This window comes from Cylas formicarius, unplaced genomic scaffold, assembly GCF_029955315.1.
Source record: "Cylas formicarius isolate icCylForm1 unplaced genomic scaffold, icCylForm1.1 PGA_scaffold_8__14_contigs__length_24414737, whole genome shotgun sequence".
Taxonomy (NCBI): domain Eukaryota; kingdom Metazoa; phylum Arthropoda; class Insecta; order Coleoptera; family Brentidae; genus Cylas; species Cylas formicarius.
In genome coordinates this window covers 16,805,156-16,829,415 of record NW_026844361.1, presented here as the reverse complement: position 1 = coordinate 16,829,415, position 24,260 = coordinate 16,805,156, and the positions used below count along the sequence as shown (strand labels likewise).

General features: G+C 34.3%; 1 protein-coding gene across 1 annotated transcript; it reads left to right on the top strand.

Moving 5' to 3' along the window:
* Positions 1–732: 732 nt before the first annotated feature.
* LOC132706479 (uncharacterized) lies at positions 733–22,094 on the top strand. The gene is made up of 11 exons (XM_060677834.1): positions 733–983; positions 1,039–1,151; positions 12,075–12,142; positions 12,213–12,506; positions 12,571–12,786; positions 13,621–14,070; positions 14,253–15,382; positions 15,979–16,124; positions 16,188–16,337; positions 18,183–18,932; positions 21,168–22,094. Exons 1-11 carry the CDS (start codon positions 853–855, stop codon positions 21,962–21,964), a joined length of 4,245 nt encoding a protein of 1,414 aa, XP_060533817.1. The 5' UTR covers positions 733–852; the 3' UTR covers positions 21,965–22,094.
* Positions 22,095–24,260: the final 2,166 nt, after the last annotated feature.

The window sequence follows — 24,260 nt, the reverse complement described above, 5'->3', positions numbered from 1 at the left end:
TTCAAATAGGTGGGCAAAAACATGAACACGATAGGATACATAATCATCAAACACCAGAAATGAAAACATCAATGTCACAGACTGTTAGTGAAATTGACGAGAATGTCGCAACTCAGCAGGTGACGTATGCACGAAATATCTGCACGAAATTATCATAGCCACCTTGGGCGCATCTTATCTCATAGCTATATAGTCGCTCATAAAAAATTTTCCCATCCTTTGCAATTAGAAATATTGCGTTGCATAAACGGACAAGCTTTCTATACATAAACAGCACATAGCGCGTTAGGCGCGAAATAGAGTTAAATAGAGAACGACAACATTTTTCATTGCCATGTCTGTGCAAAGCCTTTGCTTATTTTATGCTAGCAGTTGCGGGCTCAAATAACTTTTAGCGTTTTTCCCCTCTGATACATACTAAACATTAACTAAATCGAATTTTACTTTTCATACCACAGAACAAAACATCATTTAAAATGATGTAACACTGGGCAAGTCTACAGGGACAATCGCTCATTACGACTCTCACTGACTTACGCCGACGATTTTATATTGTAAGTAATTAATCAAGGCAGAATTCTGATATCATTGTATATCAGTGATTGTTTTGATCGAACAAATTTTGTATGATGTCATTACAGTGTTGTCAAGTAACGACTTTGATGTATATCGTCAATGGGCGAATGACTCTAGTACCAAGGCCCAAGAGGAGAATATTCCTCTAATCGAATCTTTTTAAAGCTTTTTTTGGTACGAAGCTTAAAGTAATAACCGGAAAGGTGCAATTTGCTTTAGAGTATTTTGTTGGTTTTACGTGTTCGAGTTGAGAGGTGTTCCTACATTTATAAAATCATGGAAGTCAAGCAAGAAGTAAAGCCGGAGATATGCGATAGTTACCTAGAAGGAATCGATTTGAAACCAAGTACTTCTCTCGGTTTTCTAAACAATATTAATATTAAGGGTGAAGCTTGGGAGTATGAATTGTGAGTGTCATGAAAATTCATAAATGCCTCTATATGTAGACGTCTTCGTTTTTAGTAACAGTGATATTAAGAGTGAAGATGATCAGTCCGATTTGGAAAAGGAACACATTAAGGATGAAAGTTTGTCAATAAAAGATGAACTGCTATCGCCTTCAACAGAAAATCTTGGTAAGTACATAAATTTTTATGGTAAATGGTTGTCGGCAATATTTTGTTGTTGTGGTGATGCTTGGCTACTTAACTACAATAATAAAAGTGTAAAGATCACCAGATTGCCAACACAATAAGTCCATGAATTATTAAAAATCCCAACGCATTTGATCTTAATACTCAATTAAACTTTCAAATTTGAATAAGTACAACCTTTAGTGCTACTTCATATTAAATAAGGATCTAATTAATAGTCATTCCTTAGATCCATGGAAACCTCTGTTCTTCGCATAGAGAAAACTAATGAAAAAGAGAGTTGTATATGGGAAATATATTCACCAGCGGCACCCTGAGCTACAGGAAGACCTAATTTTCTGGCATTAGGAATATTAGAGAAAAGTAATAAAAGTGCAATTGTTTCTAGTTAAGATCACTTTATCTTACAAATAAAAAATATGAAACCCAAGAGAAAACAAAATAAAAGTGGAAAAAGTCATACCATACAATAATGTAAACTAAACAAATAAAAAAAATAAATACTTAATTATATGTGCACTTATGTACACATATAATATCTACTCTAGATATGTAATAAACGTAATAGTTTTCTGTTTAACTTTATACTAACCTCACTTTCAGTTTACCTGAATTTTGGAGTTTAGTTTAATTTTTATGGCATATATGACATAAACTAAACATCTGCACACTGCATAGAACAACAATAATAAATTAAATTAACGTTTTGTTTTAACAAATTCAGTAACTTTCAGGTTTTCTCTGTCAATCACAAATTCAACTGAACAATAAATATCCAACTTTTTGTTTTTTTTTCCTGTCCAATCAATTTGTTCAAACTCGAGACCTCCTAATTTGTACTACAAGCATGGAATGGCACCCCTATTATTCTCATTTAATTCATTCTCTTTTTATTGATTTTTGGTTTGTCTGTTTTATATATAAGGCGGGTTTATTTTAATGTTACTTTTTTATTCATTTTGGAGATGTCCAAACTGTAGGACTTTGTTATAGCGTATTGTATATGAAATGTTTCTACAAAGTTCTGCAGAATTCAAAAATGCCTGAATATACAGGGTGTGTTCTATTTAAAATAAGAAAGTTGTTGCCTGTTCACGAAAAATCAAACAGCTTCTATCAATTATCGAACTACATTCACTAGAGAGTCAGTGTGCAAGGAGCATCATCATAATTACTATTTGCTTTAGCCATGTTAGAATTTGGAAAATTTGGAAGACGCCCTAGTTATATCCAAATGAACGCGGCGCTACGTATCATTATGTATATTCGTCGTATATATAAATATATTATACACTCACTTGTTTGCGTCTACATACATCAGTATTAAGGGTAAAATGTGTGCAAAACTATTTACTCTTATACTTATTCGTGTATGAAGCGTCATTATTAAGTTATTGGTTATTTTCGCTAGTTCTGGTGTATGTTCTGAGCGCCAAGTATCAATAAGAATAAGTAAGTACCTATAATTTTTTTTTCGGGTAATGCGACTTCAAATTCTCGTGATTTTTTGGCATTTTTCTGTTATATTTCTAGATTGTTTCAGAATTAATAGGAGTAGCAAAATTATGATGCTTGCTCATAATAATTGTTTAGACATTTTGGAAGTTCCTAAATACGAATCACAGGGCACCGATTGAAACGAACAGGCAATTTCTGAGCAAATTCTCTGGTAAGTACAAAACAAAGTTTTTTGTGTTCTCTAGGATTATTAACGATCCTATTAGACGTTTATAGAGGACAATGAGGTGTTCTCAGATTTAGTCATAATTTACGTGAACTTTTTTTTTAAATGGAACACGCTGTATATTGTTGCATTTTTAGATTGAATAGAACATGTTGGAAATTAAGAAAATTGTATTCTGTAAGAAAACCGTAACTGGTTTTCTTCTTCCCATGAATTTATTTTCTAATTTTTTCAAAATTTTAGTGTCAAAATGTGCAAAAAAAGTACCGGTTTTAATGAATTTAACTCTTTTTGGTCATATGAAAGTTAAGGAGTATTATGACTTTTTTGTGTCACCCGCATATTGAAAAAAATGTAGAGATTTATTTTTGTTTTTGGCTTTCAATACTTTGTAGCTTTTATATTTTGAACAAAACAAATTGTTGTATAATCCATTTTCATAGCTAATGTTAATTTTGGAAAAAAATTGTCTGTGCAAAAACAAGAAAAGATTCTGCAAAAATATTAATTTCTTTAGGTTTTGCAATAGCTTTGTTACTCTAGCTCATACATTATAAAAAGTACACAAAGTTGAACACTAATAGTATTTACAACTATTTAAAACTAACCTTTAAGCACCATATTTTTGCAAAATCTTTGCTAGAATTTATGCAGGGCGCATAAAATAGTATATTATACAAGTGCGGTAAACGGCATTTGACTCACGAATTTATTTGACACGAGCGTTTAATAAACGAGTGAGTTAAAAAGTTTACCGAATGTGTTGCATACTATACTTTTTCTACGGCCGCTAGTTTTTGGGTACATTTTCGCAAAACACAATTACATTCACTGACATGACTGTCAGAATTGAGAAACGTCAAAATTCAAGGCGTGGGAAATATTTCCGAAAACATCCGATTGCTCCCAAACCCGTGCGGTAAAATCCCGGAAATATCCGAAGTGACTCGGATTCGTGGGAAACGAAACTGACGTTGTAAAGTGACGCTTCCTGCACGGTAGATCGGTGTGTAATTAGGTATTTTACAAACGGGAGTAGCAAAATATATTTTTTGAACATCCTGTTTAAAATTGTATTACAATATTTTTGTTTTCTGGGATTTTGCGTATGCCCTATTTAGAAACGCTATTTACAAAATGTAGATAGTGAATCAGAATATATTGCAGATGACGTTTCGAGGTCGGGTACAGATTCAGAGTACTCGGAATCTGAAGAAGAAGAAAGCGAGCTAGTTTCAGGCAAACTCGAGGATCCTTGGCTTGAACAAATGGTAGATATTTTGGCGTGGTATTTTATTTTACATATTTTATGTTAACTTGACGCCATACTGCACATTATTGTCCCTAGATATAAAAACTACTTTGTACGAGCGGGCAAAAGTAGTAGTTTCCATGGTACTTTAAATAGTGATTTGTTTTACTAGGCAGTAAAGCACATAATTTTCTGCCTTGTGAAATAACAAATAAAAGAGATTTTTAATGACACTTCACATGCGTTATATGGCTAGTTTTACTGCCTAGTCAGAAAAACTATAACTTAAAACTAACCAAAAATGAAGTAAGTAAAACTCCTGAGACTTTGGACTTGTTAACCCGGCATGTTAAATAAATAAATAAAGCCTGTCAAGTGTCATTTAAAAGTCACTATGCATGTCACTGGCAGAGAAAACAAATTACATTAGATGTTATATTCTTAATGTGCAGGAAATATTGTGTGAACATTCTCTATGGTTTGATTTTTCTAAATCTCCCTGAAACTATTAATATTTGCACATTACAACTATTATAATTTGCAGACAGCAAAACCAAAATTTGACGCCAATTCTTTAAAACCCTAAAATTTATATTTGTCCCGTTTAAAAAAAAATCCAATTCAGTTACATGCATATTAATTGTTTCCTTTTGTAGATACAGAATACAGATGAAGAAGCGGAAACTTCAATTGGTTCTAGCCAAGGTTTAAATCAAATCACGGAATGTAATCCACTAGAAGATTTGGGGGAGTTTAAGCAAAATGGGGAAAGAAGAAAGGGAAATAAGAAAAAGGACTTTTGTATGTACTGTGAAAGTTATGTTTTAAATTTCGCTCGGCATGTATTTGGGGCGCATAGAATTGAAAGTAGTGTGCAGAAAATCATCTCTTTGCCAGCCAAAGATCCTGAGAGAAGAAAATTATTGAATCTGTTAAGAAGAAAGGGTAACTTTTTGAATAGCAGCGTTATTCAGAAACCTGTGAGAAAACTACAATTAGGAAGAAATATATTACCTTGCACAAACTGCAAAGGTTTCTACGCCTCAAAACAGCTATGGCGCCACAGGAAAAAGTGTATGGGAACAACGGATAAATTACACCAGGCAAAAGGACAAAATCTGCTCCTTAAAAATCTTGAAATAGACAAAAAATTAATGGACGAAATTTTTCCCAGAATGCGACCAGATGAAATATCAATGGTCGCTAAAAGTGATCCACTTATTTGTGCTTTTGGAAAAAGGTACTACGAAAGTCATCGGGAGAAACACTTTGTTAATGTAACTTCCCGTAAAATGAGGGAATTGGCAAGACTATTAATTGAAATTAGGAAAATAAAACCTTCAATAAAACATTTTTTGGAATCGCTCAAGACCGAAAATTTTGATATTCTGATACAAGCAACAAAAAATGTAGCACAATATAATGAAGAAAATAAAAGTTATGGATCAGCTTCGACAGCACTTAATTTAGGTACTGAAATAAAGAATTGTGCCCAAATTGCTATCTTATTTGTTTTAAACAGAAAAGAAATTTATGGAAATTTGCTGCCGCCAGAAGCTGAGGCTGACCTAAAAACCTTAATTGAATTGATAGACAGTGAATGGAAGTTTAAAGTATCGATACAAGCATTAAACGACCTTAATGTTAAGAAGTGGAACAAAATGACCATGCTTGCACTTGCCAGTGACGTAATGATTCTAAATGAATATTTGTTAAGAAAAGCACAGTCTACAGTAGAACTTTTGAAAATTAACCGTAAAGATCAAGCCGCCTATACAACTTTACTCGAAACGGTATTTTGCAGGGTCCTCTTACTAAACAGGCGACGACCAGGTGTACTACAGAAACTTCCTCTTAATATTTATGGACAGTTGTCACTCTCGAGCAGCGATGAAGAGTTTTCTAACATGGTAGCTCCAGCCGAGCGAATTTTGTTATGTCGATTTAAAAGAATTGTTATTCGGGATAATGGGCGACGTGGAGTGCCCGTACTTTTCAGTCCTGATATAGAAGACCACATACAAATTTTACTAACACATCGCAGGAATTTCCTAAGTAAAAATAATACGTATTTGTTTGGGAACCCGGATTCAATGAGACCTCTTTCCGGCTACAAAATTATTAAAAAATACGCAACTTTATCTGGCGCAAAAAATGCCCGAGCTATTGCAGCTACCACATTTCGTAAACATTTAGCCACTTTGACGCAGGTCCTGAATATGTCAGAAAATGATATGGAGCACCTTTCAACATTAATGGGGCATACAACAAATATTCACCATGGTTCCTATAGATTTCCAGATGATATCTATCTGGTCGCCAAAATTTCAAAATTGCTATTATTAATGGAAAAAGGAGAAGCAGATCAATATAAGGGCAAAACGTTCGATGAGATATCTGTCAATTTAGACATTGATTCAGAGTGCAGTGATAGCGACGACGATCAAATTATTGATACAGAAGAAAATAATGTCATTCAACATAGAACTAATATTACACCCGAGGCTGTTTGCTCCAGCTCTACCCAACAATCACCATCTCAAAAATCGAGACGTAAAAGAATATTAGTGCGATGGACCGCAGAACAAAAAAAGAAAGTCATTCATTTCTTTACTGGCCATATAAAAAAGTGTCGACCTCCGAAAAAGTATGAATGTTTCGCACTGAAAGAAACATATCCAGGACTCTTCGAAAATAAAGACTGGCGAAAGATCAAAGCCTTCGTCCACAATGAATACAAAAAAAAAAGAAGTTTAAAGTAACACTGCAAACTTTAAGGAAAGAAGTCGAAATTTTGTTTTGTTTTGTCTAATAGTTTTTAATAATTCATATTTTTATGCGAATAAATATATTTATACGGAACACTACTAGTTTCAGTGGTTAATGCCAAAAGTGTGAAATCACAAGAATAACTTTAATAACCAGACAATACCGGCGCTCGTAAAAGAAAAATTAATTTTCAATATTTTATTTTTAGCATTTTTGTTAGAACGTTGGGCAGATCATTTGTCATTTAATAACATACAAACATTATTTTATCTTGGTTAGCCGTGATTTTGTTTAGCCACGCCTCCAAAGTTTGACAACTGTTACGTTAGCCGAGAATTAAATATTTACTGCTATTCAAAGTTATTTTTTAAGTGTTTAGTATTATTCTTTCCGTATAATTTAAAAATGACGTCTTCTCAAGCTTGTAAGTACTTCAGATTGTTATAAATTAAATTACCGTAAAGTTTTTTTAGCGAGTTTTATAAGTGCAGATTTTATAGCATTTTAAACTTTGTCCAAATTTTTAAAAAAATCCCTTAGCATCACATTCAAAATTTTTCAATGTACTATTCATAAACTAATTTACTATTTGCTTTAAAAAAACCTACTTGCTTTGGGTTGTGATTAACGAAGTTATAATTTTTTTAGTGACAGATGTTACAATAAAAAATAAAGGCCTAATAGACGTTTGGTTAAAAACTCCAAAACGTTATCGAAAACAGTCGGTTTATGATAAAATCCTTTCCCTACTTGATATTGAAGAACCGTCCAACAGTTTCAACAATCAAATTATGAACTGTAGCAAGATTTTTGGGTTAAAAATGGCCACTAAATACGACAAAGTATGTCGCTCTCGCAAGCGATTTTTGGAAAAAGAGGTGGAACAAAATTATATATTACGAAAACAATTTACCAGAAAAATCCATCCAAAATCCAAAAAAGGACGCGCAGCCGAATTAGCGGACAGAAGTCCAGAAGAACTACAGTTTGCTTCACAAATCAGGTTCAATCTACTCCAAGTTTTACTCCCATTGAAGCTTTGGCACTTATGTTAGATTTGGATATATCTGTCAGAAAATACATAATTCTCAGATCGGCCATTAATGCTAAAACCCAAAATTTTCTTCCCAGCTATTTTCAACTAAAGGAATATAAACAAAATTTCAATAGGCCTGAAAGCACAGACGAGTTTTTATTCATTAATTGATGATGATGAGGAAACGGTATAATTTGTATTGCAGACCCATAAAATTTTTATTTCAAAAAGAAAGTGCTAATCTAGTATGCAATGTAGAAAAAGATTTAAAAGAAAAAATTCAAAATTTACAAGAGTTTGCAATACAAAATAGGGATGGTATAAAACGTAATATCCGTGCCGATTTGTGGCTAACAATGATAGACGGTAATGTCACAAACATTCTCTCAGAAAGAAATTCGACAACAAAATGCCTCATTTGCGCCTAAAGAAATGAACACTTTAATTGTAATTGATCGTCCATCCAACTCAGATAACTACCGCTTTGGTTTGTCCACTTTGCATTGCTGGATTCGTTTTTTTGAGTGCCTTATTCAAGGCCATTGTAGAAGCCAACAAAAAACGAATGCAGGCAGAGTTTAAGGCTAAAATGGTTGTTACAGTGGACACACCAAAGTCGGGGTATGGCTCCTCAAATGACGGCAATACCGCCAGAAAGTTCTTCAAAAACTCACAAATCAGCTCAGAAATTACAGGTGGTGACCAAATCTTAATAGAAAAGTTTTCAATTATATTACGGGTATTAGCCAGAGGTGGTGTAATTGACTTAGATAACTTTAAAATATTACTAAACGAAGCTAGAATTATGCATTTAAATCTTTATAATTGGTATAATATGCCAAACACTGTACACAAAGTTCTTGTACATGGCTGTGAGATAATCGATGCCTTCTCATTACCAATCGGTGAACTTTCTGAAGATGCTCTCGAAGCTAGACACAGGGAGGTAACACCAGGAAATTCTCTATGTTAGCATCAAATAAGTATTTAATGCGCATACTTCTCAGTTCAGATCCTTTCATTGCATCTAAAAGAAACATAACCAACAAAAAAAATGGACAGTCTTATGAAGATATAAATAAATATTTAAAGGATGACAAAAATTTAAGTTATAACAATTTAGGTGTAGATATGGAAGAATTCTCTAATTATAATAGTTCTGATGAATAGGTTTAAATTTTGTTTTTAAGTTTTTTATCTCTCTGTTCCGCATCAAAACTTTTCTTTTTTAAATTTTTAAAACCAGGTTTACCTACATTTGTGAGTTTTGACATTTTTTTTTGTCTAAGTTAATTTATTTTTAATTGGTTAATCGAAAAGTCATTTATAAATTTACATTTATTCCACTTATTATCCATTTTAAGTTATAATATATAAAATATTACGAAAAGTTTTTGTTCTGGGGAGTAGCACCGTGGCTGCCGCGCCCTCTACCGAACACTAAATAAACTGCCAATAATGTTGTGTGTTCTGTTAGTTTATACATTAAGTTATTAAACACCGTTTACAGAACCTAAATTAATGCTTTCATTTTTAAATTATCGAGTTTTGTCTTTACACGTCACACTGTGTGACGTATAAAACAAGACACTACCATTTTTGTGATATATTAGCCTATATAATATTTTTTATCAAAATGGTTTTTTGCGAATTTAGCATAAGTGAAAGGAGTGATATGCTTCAAGTATATTTTCTGAATCATAAAAATGCAACCAGAGCTCGTCGTCGGTATATTAGACTTTATACAGAGCGCCGAGCTCCTTCAAAACAGATATTTCTAAGCCAGGCAAAGAGATTTGCAGAGAACGGTAACGTATTAAATGTAAAAAAGTATGCCGGAATCAAATTGTTTTAAATGAAGAAAATAACTCTATTACTGGAGTATATGAAGAAACAGGTAATTCGTGGGGATCAATTCACTCAGTTTTGAAAGAATATCAAATATGTACAATATCATTTAAATTTTGTAAAACTCAAAAACTAAGTGCAGAACAATGTCGGAGGAGGATGCAGTTTTGTTTGGACTTTTTAAATAGAAAATTCGTTCATTACAAGAAAGGGTTGTAAGGGTTGTAAAGGGCAAAATACGCGATATTAGCCTTTAGAGCACCAAATAGAACAATATACCACTAAATATATCAGTGCTGATTATATGGCGGCAAGATGGTGCCCCTTCTCTAATGTTGTGTGAGGTTGGATAGAACTTTTAAATTTTTCAATTTTCTTTGTAAGCCCGCGTAATATTGTTTCCCGATAAAGGATCGCCTGAAATTGTAAAAATTGATGGAATCTTCAATCGCAATCGAGTCTCTTTGTTTCAATTGACAGTCAATGGTTTCCGTTTTCGTTCGTTTCGTTCGTTTCAAATACGGGCAACGACTGTGACGGAGTGTACATTGGACAGACTAGCCAACTGTTGAAGAATGGCATCAATGGCCACAAGTACGACAAAAAACAAAACAAAACAGCCGTCAGCAGCCATATAACGGAGAAAAGACATATTTTTAACTCGATGACACAAAACATACTTACTACAGAACCAAACACACAAAAGAAGGAAATAATTCAGATGATACATATTCAAAGAAATAAAAACTCCATAAACGCGAAAACCGACATAAAACATCTGAGTGAAACCTATTTTGAATTGTTAAAGTAAACCATTTTAATGCTCAGACGCTCCACCGTCTATCAGTAGGTCTTAAACTTAACACAAACGTACCCTCTAAAAAATGAATAAATAAAAACTAAGAGGAAAAAAAAGGCATATCTGATATCCCGGAATATATTGTCATCACATATATATAATTATATATAAATGATGACACTATATTCCGGGATATCATCCGTTCGCTTGTTGAACTCCGACTGGATTCCTGCAGACGTTTCGCCAAAATCTCACTTGGCATCTTCAATGCTCGCGCTCCGAAAACACTTCGAACACTGGGAGGTTATCGGCGGTGCGTGCGGTATTTATACCCTGCGCCGGAGATGGTAACGGTGCTGCTTGTGCGGGTGGGGAGGTGGCTCCGCCCCCCGAATTGTCGCGTTGTTAATTTCGCCCGATCGTAGTTGCGATGTCCCCGTTGGCACGTGGAGAACGATAATCAAACAGCAGAGCGATGCGCAGCATGTGATGACAATATATTCCGGGATATCAGATATCATCCGTTCGTTTGTTGAAATCCGAGTGGATTCCTGCAGACGTTTCGCCAAGATCTCACCCGGCATCTTCAATGCTCGCGCTCCGAAAACACTTTGAACAATTTCCGAAATCGAAAATTTCTAATGAAGTCACAAGGTCCGACGTAGATCGTTGGCGCTAGTATCGCAATTCCTCATGTGATCTTAGTACGTCCGCCGCTCGTAGTGACTTCCCTCTCAATCTCCGTGATTCAGTTATAGTACCTTACGACTTCCCGTATGATCGTAAACTGGCAACGCTGCATTTTTTGTATAGTTCAATGCCATTATTTTTGATGTCTGATACCGAAAAAATTCCTTTATTCTTCTGCATTTTCGGGTGATGAGCGGCACTTTGTTACTTCCGGAAAAACGAATAGAAGTAAATTAATACTTTCCCTTGTTTTGGACAAAACAAGTAAGTGTTCATAAAGATATGATCAAGGATTCATTTGTAGCCTATAGTTATCTAAACATATAAACATACTTTAATTATTGTCCTTCTGATTACTTTTATGTCTTTCTGTAAACTTTTTAATAGTATTCAAAACATGAAATGAATTTTTTAAAGATATAAGTTTTATAGTAAAAAAAACGTCAGACTGAACTGTGAGACCTTTAATTAATAATAAAAGATGAATATATTTAAAAATAATTTCTGCTTGAAATTCTTGTTTGCATTATGAAAAGTAATTTTTTTTTACTTTAACGTAATCAAATGAGTATTCATATTTTTGACCTGATTATTTAGACAGTTTAGATTTAGATTCTAAATTTTTTTAAATTGCTTTTCATTGGATACGTAACAAAGAAAAGATTATTTATTGTGGGTTTGAAACCACGTGTGGTGATTTAATTTCGAGGTTTGGGGTTCTTGGAATTGAATATCGCTATATTTAAAATAGTGCGAGCAGTACAGCGTTCTAAAGTTAATTGGTAGTTAGGTTCGAAGCAATAATTGTTCAATAATGTGTATTTTAGAAGAAGCTTCAAAATTTTTACCTGACCCTAGCACTATACCAGAATGGAACGATCACGAAAAGGCTCTTGTAAGTTAAATCGATTAATTTTGTAGTTCACATAAATACGAAAGACACGCAAAACACGAGGTCGTTTCAGGAGTGGGTTAAAAAGAGTGACTTTGACCAATGCTCTCTACCTGAGTTCTATCAAACAGTAGACGAAAAAGATATAGTATTAAAACCTTTCGTAAATAAAGACAGTTTTGCAAGTGAAAAACAGGACGATATTATAAGACAAGCCAACACAGAAACTTGCTGGTACAATCCTAAAAATGAAACAAAATTGTTCCAAAATACCGATAATGTTACCACAGATGACATGCCGAAGATTAAAACAGAATTTAATTCACTTAAGAAGCCTTGCTTACCATCCCAAAATCAAAAGATAGAAGTAAGTAAACATTTTCAAATGTGTTCAAACATGTCTAATATTGTTAATCATTTTGCGTTTGCAGAATACTTTTTTATTGCAAACAGTGGATAATGATTTTGTGTCCGATTTTTATCATGACATTGACAGAAGCACTGAAGAATATAAACTTACAGTATTACAACCTTTACCGAGTAATTCTTGTGAAACCCAAGATTTTAATTCAGAACAATCAATTGCAAACAATAATTCTGACGATGACGTGAAGCACTGCGCAGAACTTCCGCCTAAAAGAGTAAAAGTAAGTGTAATTTGTCGAAAAACTGATGCATTCTAGATTTTTTTACTGTAGATCAATTCCTCAATTGAACTGGTTTTACCGGACCTCCAATTGAGTAACAGAAAGTGCACCAAGAATGAAAAAACGGAAAAGCTCTTGCAGCAAAAAATTTATATATAAAGATAGTGGACACAAAACTCCAGAGACCCAAGAAAAGTATTAAAAAATTAAAAATGCTGAAAGAAGTTATTTTTAATTTTTGAAATAAACAAATTTTTGTAGGTCAGGTGGCGCTTTGTTTTTTAATTGCATTGAAAAGGTCCTTATAATTCTTTTACGATTTTAACAACTCATCGTGTTTGAGCATTTTTAATTTTTGCAATACTTACTTCGAGAAAATCAAATAATTTTCACTCCCAGTTTTGCTCATTTTTATGTTAATACTTTTTCATTTACTTTTGCGCATTGTAAATACAGGTTATTTTCGTTTAATTTTGCGCTCTCTGTTGAAATTTTCTGTGACGATAAATAAAACATAAAATAAAGACATTTTAAAAAAATGTGGAGACTACATGAAAAAAATATGAAACTTTTTTTTGCTAAAACTACTACGTCAAGAAATATATTATTAGTTTCATAATTGCTATGTATTTTTTGCGTATTTTGGAGGTATCAGTAAATTTATTCCTAGTTTTAACAAGCATTTTTTCGGGATATTCGAAATGCATTTTATAAAAATTAGTTTAAGCCACTGGCAACCCAACCTAGCGTTTTTAAACATTTTTCGTTGAGTTAGGTAGATAGAATATTTTTAAAAGATAGGTCCAATATTCATTTTAAGTTTCTGTTTTATAGAGACTTCATACACTGCAGAAAAAAATGATTCGATGCAAATTTTGTGAGGAAGACGTGTTTAATAAAAATTTTTCGCGTCATATCCAAAGGAGACACTCCAATGAAGAAGAGGTTATTGCAATTTTTCAATATCCTAAAGGAAGCAGGAAAAGGCGCGACGCACATGCTTTATTAGAAAATGAAAGTTTTTTTAACCAATACATTCATGGAAATACTAGACCAAATCGAAGAGGTCCAGATAATATTGATAATGGTGCGTTTTACTTGCCATGCGCATATTGTAAGGGCGTCTATTACAAACAATATTTAAGGAGGCATTCAAAATTCTGTATCGTCCAAAGAGAACTGAGCACAAAGGAGAGGGGAAGTCAGTTATCACTTTCACAAACTTTGACTGCGTGCTCGATGGATCCCACGAATGTTATTTCCAAACTAAATGTAAAGAAAGAGGTAATGTTCACGTTAATCGTTTAATAAATATGGCTATTGCTAAGGTTAATGTGTACAGCTCTGAAAAAATCACTCTAGCTAAAGATTGAAATGTTTTAAATACATTGTTTTCTATTAATTAAATTTTGATTAAGAACGTTTTAACCAAAATTCCAATCTTCCCTTAAAGCTTTTGTTTTCAGGTGTTTAATATAATGAAAGGCGACGAAATATCTTTTGAAGCAAAAAAAGATCTATTAATATGTAAATACGGGGAATCTTACCTAAAAAAACACAAACGAGAAGGCATTAGATATGCTTGCAGCAACAGAATGCGCGAATTGTCTAGACTGTTAATCGAATACAGAAAGATTGTGAATTCAAGTGTAGCGCTTAAAGACATAATTGATCCCAAAAATTTTGATGTCATTATCACTGCAGTCCGAAATATTGCTGGTTATGACCCTTTTAAAAAAACTTTCAAAGCTCCTAGTTTAGCGATGCACCTTGGGACATCCTTAAAGGCGGTGTGTGACGTATTAATTCATCAGGTTCTGAATGAAAGTGACGGTTTTAAAGATTTTGACGTTAAAGCGTGGTCCGATAAAATAAAAAACTTTAAGAAGTTAGTCGAAAGTCGTTGGAATATGGAATTATCGTCCTTGGCAAATAAGGATCTTCAACAAAAAAACTGGGACAAACCACTTCTTTTACCTCTTGTAAGTGACCTCAAGAAATTGCGTGAAGAAGTACTAAAGATGGGAAAAGAATGTTGTGACAAATTTAATCAGAGCTTGGACGATGTAGAAACATATAAACTTTTAGTTCGTTGTTCGCTAGCGCTTTTGATAATATTCAACAGGCGTAGGATTGGTGACGTTCAATTTCTGAAGATTGAAGACTACCGTCGAGTTAGAAGCACGGAGTGTAAAGATTTTGAAACCACCCTAAGTGATACAGAGAAGTTATTAACTAAGAAGTATAAGAGACTATTGAGTAGCGGAAAAGGTTCTCGAGCAATATTCATTTTACTACCCAAGATATTGGAAGATTTTATTGAAACTATGTTGAGTAATAGAAATAAATATATTTCAGAAGAAAAGATTTTTGTCTTCGCCGTACCTGGCAGCAAGATAAAGTGGGGCCAAGGTGATGCCGTCATTAGAATGCTGACCAAGAACATTGAGTTCCAGAATCCAGATGCTATTTTTAGCAACAAATTACGAAACCACATCGCTACTGTCATGCAAATACTTAATATGACACCAAACGAAACGAAGCAATTTGCGAATTTTATGGGCCATACCCAGAAAACTTACGATGAATACTATGAGTAAGATATTTTTTAAATCTTAGTTTTGTTAACGATATCTTTAACAAAATTTGTTCTCTGTCAATGTTTTCATTGTAAATGGATAAGCATGTATCAAAATATCTCTTAAAATGCAAGAATTTGTAGTTACTTATCTTATTGCAATACCTTTGAAAATCGCGTATGTTAAATACGTATAATCTGTAATATTTAATATGTTTTTATTTAATTTAATATCTCAATCATTAATGAAAGTAAGTTGAATCACACAAAAAACTTGAGGACAAATTGTAACTGACCAAAAAATGCCCCATCCTGTAGATATTAAACATCACTAAAAATATTGAGCTTCTACAAAATAGTAAGCGTTTCAAATCACAAAAAAAGTGTTCGGAGCCATGTTTCTACGAACTACTTATTTAAGGTTGAGTTGCTGACTAGTCTTTAATAAAAAAAGGTATTGCCTTTCGCATGTTAATATAGCACAAAAACGAGGCCATTGAAGAAAAATAACTTGTATAGTTAAGATGGTTTTCTTCTCTTCTCTTCTTTTTTTGTTTACTAATTAGCTAGTCTTATTTGTGTATGTATTTCATACCTGTTAAATGTTATTGCAGGCTGCCTGTAGACATTTATCAGACCGCAAAGGTTTCAAAAATGCTTTTGATGATGGAAAAAGCAACCCTTCCTGTCGAATATAAAGGCAAATCGATAAACGAAATAGACATTGATATTGACTATCCCGAAGAAAATGAACCTCAAGGTAGTCATGCAAAAATTTTTCTATTTACTACTAGTTTGCCATTTTATATCTAAATGGTTTCAGAATCCTCGTCACCAAATGCACCCACACAAGACAATGAAATATTGTTTGTGTGTAAAAAAGAAAATATCGAAGCGAATAAAGATATTAATATTTTTGACCAACCAATTCCAGAAAATATTAAGAACGAGGATCAAGAAATTAATATTATAGGTAATTCTTTGTGTTTCTATTACTTTTACTCAGTTATACTGCGATAGGCATGGTTCATTAGGATAAGAGGAAAAAATAAACCGATTCGAATTAACGAAAATTTAGGTCAGATTTATTTTTAATAAATTTATTTTGTTACTGGGGTGTCAAAAAACTAATAAAACTAATGTGAATATAACAAAAACAGTTGGTGTGTTTTTGACAAAACGCTGTTTCTTTCAGATAAGCCAAAAGTCTCCAAAGTTATAAATAAGCGATGTAAGTGACAAATACTAATTTATAAAATAACAACAAACACACCTTAACTAATTTTTCGAACACGTTTTATGAAAAATATTTTTTATTTTAGCGTGGAGCGAGAATGAAGTAAATTGCATCCAGAAGGAGTTTGCACAATACCTCCAAACAAACACTTACCCACCGTCGACTGAAATAAGAGAATTTATTACAACCTTTAACTCTAAGAGAAGTGTGTCCGTTATAAAATCCAAAATACAACATTTGCTGAAGTTAAAAAAAAAAAGTTTACATTGATTTTGACATCTTGTAACCAATACCTCGATCAATAAAAAAGAGTGTTTTGAGTATACTGATCCTTTTTATTTAGTTTTAGATAATAAAAATTTAAATAAACCAAAATAATACTCAAAAAATATCAAAAAAGGTTTGTGACTACTTGGCCTCGACAATTTGCATGTCCGAGATCATTTGATCTCTAAAATTTATTGGAAATTCAGTCAGAATTATTAGTTTTTTTGTCGTATTCCCATAAAAATTTAGCAAAAGTTGACATCTTTTTAAAAAATATGTAGCTCCTCCAAAACTAAATCCGCGGCACGTCACTATGCGACCGCCAGCAAATTACATTTAAACGCACCCAGAGCCGTTCGTCACGTGCAACGGATTTAGTTTTGAGTGAACCGCGTTTGCAATATCGAACGAATTCGATACACAGCTGAAACTCTTACTTATTGTGACTTCCTTGTCACTTCTTGTTTCAGAAGTGGGAAAGAGTGTTTGATGTCCAATAATTTTAAAAAGAAAAATATTTACCCCTCATGCGAAACCTTATATAAGTTTTATAATGTATGTCCTGTAAATACTGGAAGTCAGTCTTAACCTAGCGGAAGTCACAACTTCACAAGTATCTATATATATTATATATATAATATATTCTCCCGACGGAGAATGTTTTAATAATGTTTTGACTTTTTCTTGTCCTATTTGTGTGTATATACTTTATAGAATTTATATTATACAAGAGTGGTAATAATATGCGATACCAACCCAAACGTTTTAATGGTACTATGATGCTCCCCTCCCTTTTTTCGTTTTGTGGAGAACTTGTTTTACACTAATCATTCTGAAGAAGGTCATGAATGACCGAAACGTCACTAAACTGGCAAGTTTTTGAGCACTTTTGGTATTACACAGACCTTAAACCCAAGAATCAGCAAGCTAATATATATATATATATATATATATATATATATATATATATATATATATATATATATATATATATCAGTGTTCGAAGTGTTTTCGGAGCGCGAGCATTGAAGATGCCAAGTGAGATTTTGGCGAAACGTCTGCAGGATTCCAGTCGGATGCAAGATTTGCAGGATTCCAGTCGGATGCAGGATTCCAGTCGGAGTTCAACGAGCGAACGGATGATATCCCGGAATATAGTGTCATCACATTTTTCCATCCGTGAATCAATACGTGAGAATATATATATATATATATATATATATATATATATATATATATATATATATATATATATATATATATATATATATATATATATATATGACTTAAAAGACTTCTCTCTTTGGATTCTAGATTCTATATGGTTCGACGTGAGCAATTCCCGGTCGGATGAATTGAAGCCAGTCTTGAAACCAGATCCTTTAGATCACGACCAATCGGGAAGCTCTGATTTGAGCAAACACGTTATGCCGCACCAAAGTCCCGACGAATTAACTCTGTATAAGTGTCCAGGTTGCGATTTTCGAACCAAATACAAAAGGACCTATCTGAGACACACAAAGCGGCCATCGAGTGGCGAAGAAAAAAGATTCAAGTGCGCCATGTGTGATTATCTGTGTGTCATGAAGTGCGAATTGAAAAAGCACGACGCGGCGCACAAAAGTACGGACGAGCTTTATAAGTGCAACTGTTGCGATTATCGAACTAAATACAAATGGGGCTTGATAGCGCACACGGAACGACATACGGACGTCGACGGGAAAAAGTTCAAATGCGACTTGTGTGATTACCGTTGTGTTGCGAAATCGGATTTGATCAAGCACACCATAGTGCATAAAACGCCAGAGGAACTGTCTCTATACAAGTGCGATGCATGCGATTTTAAAACCAAATATAAGAACAATTTAGCGGCCCACGGACAACGACACTTGCTGGAGAAAAGGTTCAAGTGCGACTTGTGCGACTACCGTTGCGTCCTTAAGTCGTACTTGAAAAAACACTCGCTAGTGCACAAAAACGCCGACGAGGTGCCTTTATATCAGTGCAACAGTTGCGACTTTCGAACCAAATACAAAGGCGATATGGTGAAACACATAAAACGACACTAAATCGGCCTTGAAGGAACACTCTATAAAGCTCCGAAGAACATAGTAGACGCCCCATCCAGTTATCTGCGCTTACGAGGAATGTGCGAATTGACCGTAAAGACCAAATTTTTGTGGTGTGTTGTGTTTGACCACGCCTATGACTTTAAAACAACATTATGATCCATTTTTGTATTTATATTAAATTTATTATATTTTCTATTTATAATTTATTATTATTATTATTTTATAGAAACAAAAGAAGATACAGGAGAAGAAACTCGACATTACTAAATGCTACGTCGGCAACGTTTATTCTAAACTGAATAGTTATACTTCGACCAGGATTATAGTGCTTTTACAACCGACCCCGCCATTAACTTTGCTACTATTTATTATTCCAAAACCGCTGCCCTTTATAGAACTCCCTGCCGAGCAGAGCCTTACCCGTAACCATCCCAGGATCGTCCTAGGAATTTATCTACCTAAACTAACAAGCGGGATATAAGTAGATTTTCGAACAAAGTTAGTACAAAGTAACAATTCTATGTCTATGTCCCTTGTTTTTATTGCTGCTCCTACTTCCCATTTGAAATTTCTTATAAAATTGTAAACATTCAAAACAATTTGTTTATCATCGGAAGACAAATGGATCCGTTTTTTTTTTATTTGTTGAGGTAGTTCGTCTTCTAAATTGTCATTAGATTCGGCTACCATCTCCACTTCGTTTTCAAATTCTGCGCTGTTTTCCATGTATTCTTTTAAATAGGACCATCTGCTTCATTCCACGGTCTCTACATTTTAAAATGTTAAAAAACAGGAACCTTGAAAATAATTTAATAAATATTGATCTGTATTCTTAGGTCGTGCCTTTATCTGCATCAAATATAATTTATAGTCTTAAAAAATACAAGAAGAAAAATGTTGTTAATCGAAAGGCAACAAGATAAAAATGATTATTTTCAAACTTACTTGTAAGATAAATCGAGTACAGGCCTTTGAACTATCCAGTGAAACCAACCTCGCAGGGTCAAAGATCGAGAACCAGGTACATAAATGCGTACTTACTGTAATACGAACATATTGCAATTTAGATTAAACTCGTAAAAACGATACATATCACCTGATGTTTTAAAATAAACGCTTCTACTTATTCGAAAAAACCCCGCAGCATCAATGCTTAATCAAGTTTCTACAAATATTCGTTACGAACTACGTAAAGACTTTTTAGTCGTAGTGTGAAATGAATGTTTCTGCAAGTGGAGTATCTTGAAATCAAAACAATGATTTTTTAAATTTATAGAGAAGTTTAGCTAATTAATTCAAGGTGGTAACTGCCGCCAGAGCAATCTGTTGACAGGATTGCACCAATTTTTAAGGGAAGATGTCCATTTGGTGAAACCATTAAATATGATTTAGAAAAACTTAATTGCAAGTCTCAAGTTGATGAAAATGGGGTTTCAAGAAGACGCTGACAAATCGGTGGTGTTTTCTGATGTATATTTCTTTGCAACACTGACTAAGGTACTGAAAAATAAACTTAAATAGAGAAAATGGTAAATGAAACAAAAAACGATTAAATCAGGGGATGGGTACAGGCCAAATATAGAGGGTACATATATGTGTAAGATTTGTGAGGAAAATTGTTAGCAATATTTCCCAACTAACATTGTTCTCCGCTTAAAGTTTCGTAAAAAACCTTAACTTTTGTAACAGTTTTTATAGTGGCATGAGAAAACCGTTGGGGTTTCATAAACACCAAAACTGTTGCATAATTTTAAAAGGCACAAAAAACTGAACACACTTCTTTTAAGAAAAAAAATATAAACAACTGAAAAGTGAGGTTATGATTGCATAGATGACGTGTAAAAGAGTTCTTGAAGGCATTTTCATGATAAAGTCATTACTGACAAAAGCTTGGGGCAAACGCAAAATACAATGACAATGATGTAGGAAAAAGGGCGCTTTTTGTTTGGTATTTATAAACATTGCAAATAGTTTTTATAGTGCTAACGAAAATGGTATTTCTTGCCCTTATAAAATGTATTTATGGTTTATAACCTCATAATTTGGTTAGGTTTTTAAGATTCTCCATTGAAGTACTATAATGGTAAAAAAAAACGTTTCGCGTCTTAAAATTCAGTAATTGAAACGTGAAAAACGAGTTTAAGTTTGAAAGTAAAAACTATTCCATAACACCGGCCGTTCTTCTAGTATTTGTATAGTAAACAGGTTTTGTCTCTTTCGATTCTAGATTCGCTTTTTCCGGCCATGAGACGTGACGATGACAATTCGGGGTCGGATGATATGACGTCACTGTTAAAGGTAGAAGCGTCTGATTGCGACCCGTCAGAAAACTCGATACCCTTCGTGCTCAAAAATCGACAAAAAGTGGCAATATTCGAGTGCGACTTGTGTTACTATCGAACCAAGAAGAAGGACCGTTTCAGATGTCATTCGTTGGTGCACAAAAATGCGGACGAGGTTCCTCTATATAAGTGCAACGTCTGCGATTACCAAACCAAATACAAAAGTGGGGTCGTCGCCCACTTGAAACGACACTCGGCCACTAGTGAGAAAAAGTTCAAGTGCGCCCTGTGTGATTATCGGTGCTTCTTTAAATCGGAACTCAACAAACACTCATTAGTGCACAAGAATGCAGACGAGGTATCTGTATATAAGTGTGACAAGTGCGATTATCAAAGTAAGTACAAAGGCACCTTGTCGAAGCACAAAGAACGGAAACACTTGGACAGCGACCAGAAAAAGTTCCAGTGCGAAAACTGTGATTTTCGGACTATCTACAAGGGGGCCTTGTTGAGGCACAAAAAACTGCAACATTTGGACATAGTGAAAAGATTCAAATGTGACCTATGTGATTACCGTGGTTTTATCAAATCGCATCTGATACAACACTCTCTAGTGCACAAGAAGCCGGAGGAAGTGTCTTTGCATAAGTGCGACAGTTGCGAGTTTCGAAGTAAACACAAAAAGAGTGTACTGGAGCACTCCAAAAGACACTCGGACACCGTTCAGAAAAAATTCAAGTGATTATCTCTACAATCATAAATACGAATCGAAGAGGCATTTTGTCGTGCAGAAGTGCCTCTATATAAGCGCGACCAGTGCGAATGCCGCATTCGACTTTTTACGTTTTGGTGCATTTTTGTTGTATATTCAAATAAAAGCAAATCTTTCCTTTTTTATTCATAATCCAGACAATTTACTACATTCAAAACTTACTGTATTACTACTGACAACGCCGCGTCCGCTTTAAACTTGAGTAACTTCAATCTTAATTTACCGAGGGTTGCGCTGAATTTTATCGGTTAACAAGGGTAAACGGCATTGCCCATCAAGTGCGCATGCTTCCAATAAGGGATAAAGTAAAACAACGCCAAAGTCCCCCTAATAGGTGATGAAAGTTGATTACGTTTCCTTATTTAATCAATAATTTCTGAGGCCCACTAAGGTCACTGATAACATTCGTGTTGCGGTGAACCAAGATCCTAATAAGTGGCTTACAGACACTCAAAAGTGCGGACCACGTGCCTCTATATAAGTGCGATCATCAAACCAAATAATGCGGAGGACTTCTGAAGCTCAGCAGACGACATTCGGGAATCAGCGAGAAAAATTCAAGTGATTCAATGCGATTACCGTTGCCTGGTTGTTGGTCAGAAACGCGATAATGCAGAAAAAACCCGAAAAGTTCCTTTATTTAATAGCTACAAATGGCATTTTCAAAGCAAACACCAAAGAAACGTGGTGGAGCATTTGGAACAGCACAAATGCAATTTTTGTGATTCCACAACCGTTTTTAAATCAGATTTGACAATACGTGTCCAAGAGCACCACAATTGAGAGGAAACGGCTTTATATAAATGCGATTTTTAAACAATATACGAAACGAGCATACTATACCGCACAAAACCCAATGGCCATGAGATTCATGTACGAAAGTGGGGTGACAAGTTTTGACCCTGACAAAGAAAAACGATGTTTAAAAAAATGCTTCTATCACATAATCTCCATCAACATTTCTCATAACGGTGTTCTAATTTGGTTATACCAGTTTTCAAGGTACATTCGTCAAAATACTGATTTAGAGCTTCGATAACTTCCCCGTTGCTCTCAATCGTTTATCGCTAAGTCTGGGGAGTAGGGAGGTGCGGCATCAATTCAAACTTCAATTCGTGGATTTTGGACATGGCGACAATCGACGAATGGGCTGGTGCGTTATCGTGATGAAACAATTTTTTTTTCCTCACCAATTTGCACCTCGTACTTCCAACGTTGCAATAACTAAGGGGCAAAAGTAGAAATACCTTGGTCCGATTCACAATTTAATTAGGTAAAACGAGAGGGTCGAAAGAAAGAAGAGGGACATTTTGAAGCGTCTCGTTGACGTCACGTGCTTCCTCGGCCAACTCAATCTCAGGGACACGAGCGAACCGAGTAATCTCTCGAACTATGCGCGTTTAATCGAGCTATTGGCGAATACGACGAGCCCCTACGAAGCCACTTAACCTTCGTCGTACCGCGGTCAAAAAGTTACGCAGAACACCATGTTAGGTATAATTGTACTCCACTCTAATTTGAACGCTTGGTGATATTTTATGCGACAATTCTCATAGACTGTAACAACAAAATCAAATAGTGTAAATAAAATATGTTAAATGCATATTATATTTATTGAAAACGTTGAACAAAATAAACAATTCTCAAAAATGTTAAAAAAACGTTAGACGAACTCCTCTACTCATATTAATTCTTACGTTTTTTCATACAAAATCTGCAAGTTATCGGTTTTACACTATGGTCAGTGCATGTAAATTTTTGGAGTCGCAACATTGTTGCCTGGACTTGAGATCTTTTTTTCTATTGCACAAATAACATCGTCCAGAAACAAGTCGTTCAGGTTCTTGGGAATGGATTTCATGGTGCTTTTTCAATTCTGGAAACATTTCTAGCACATGATTTGACACTGTTGGGAATTTTTGGTTCTGTTTTAAATCGTCTTATGATATTTTCCCTAATCAATGGCTCTCCTAAGTCCAAAAGAAATTTTCTTCTGCTGTCTTTGCCATGAGAACCAAACCATGCTATGCTATATTAAATAAAAATGTTTACCAGTACCGTTACCGAAACAAAATACGCCCACGACAATAAAAGATCAAGCCTCGCCTTCGAGTCGCCTGCAACTTCCGCGTCAAAAAGAACTACATGAAAAATTATACGTAACTGCTTCGACATCGTACATAAATAAACATTATCAGGGGAAACCGCATGATCGTAACCAGGAAGTCGGTTTAATATAATTTGGGACTATGTAATGAAATTATTC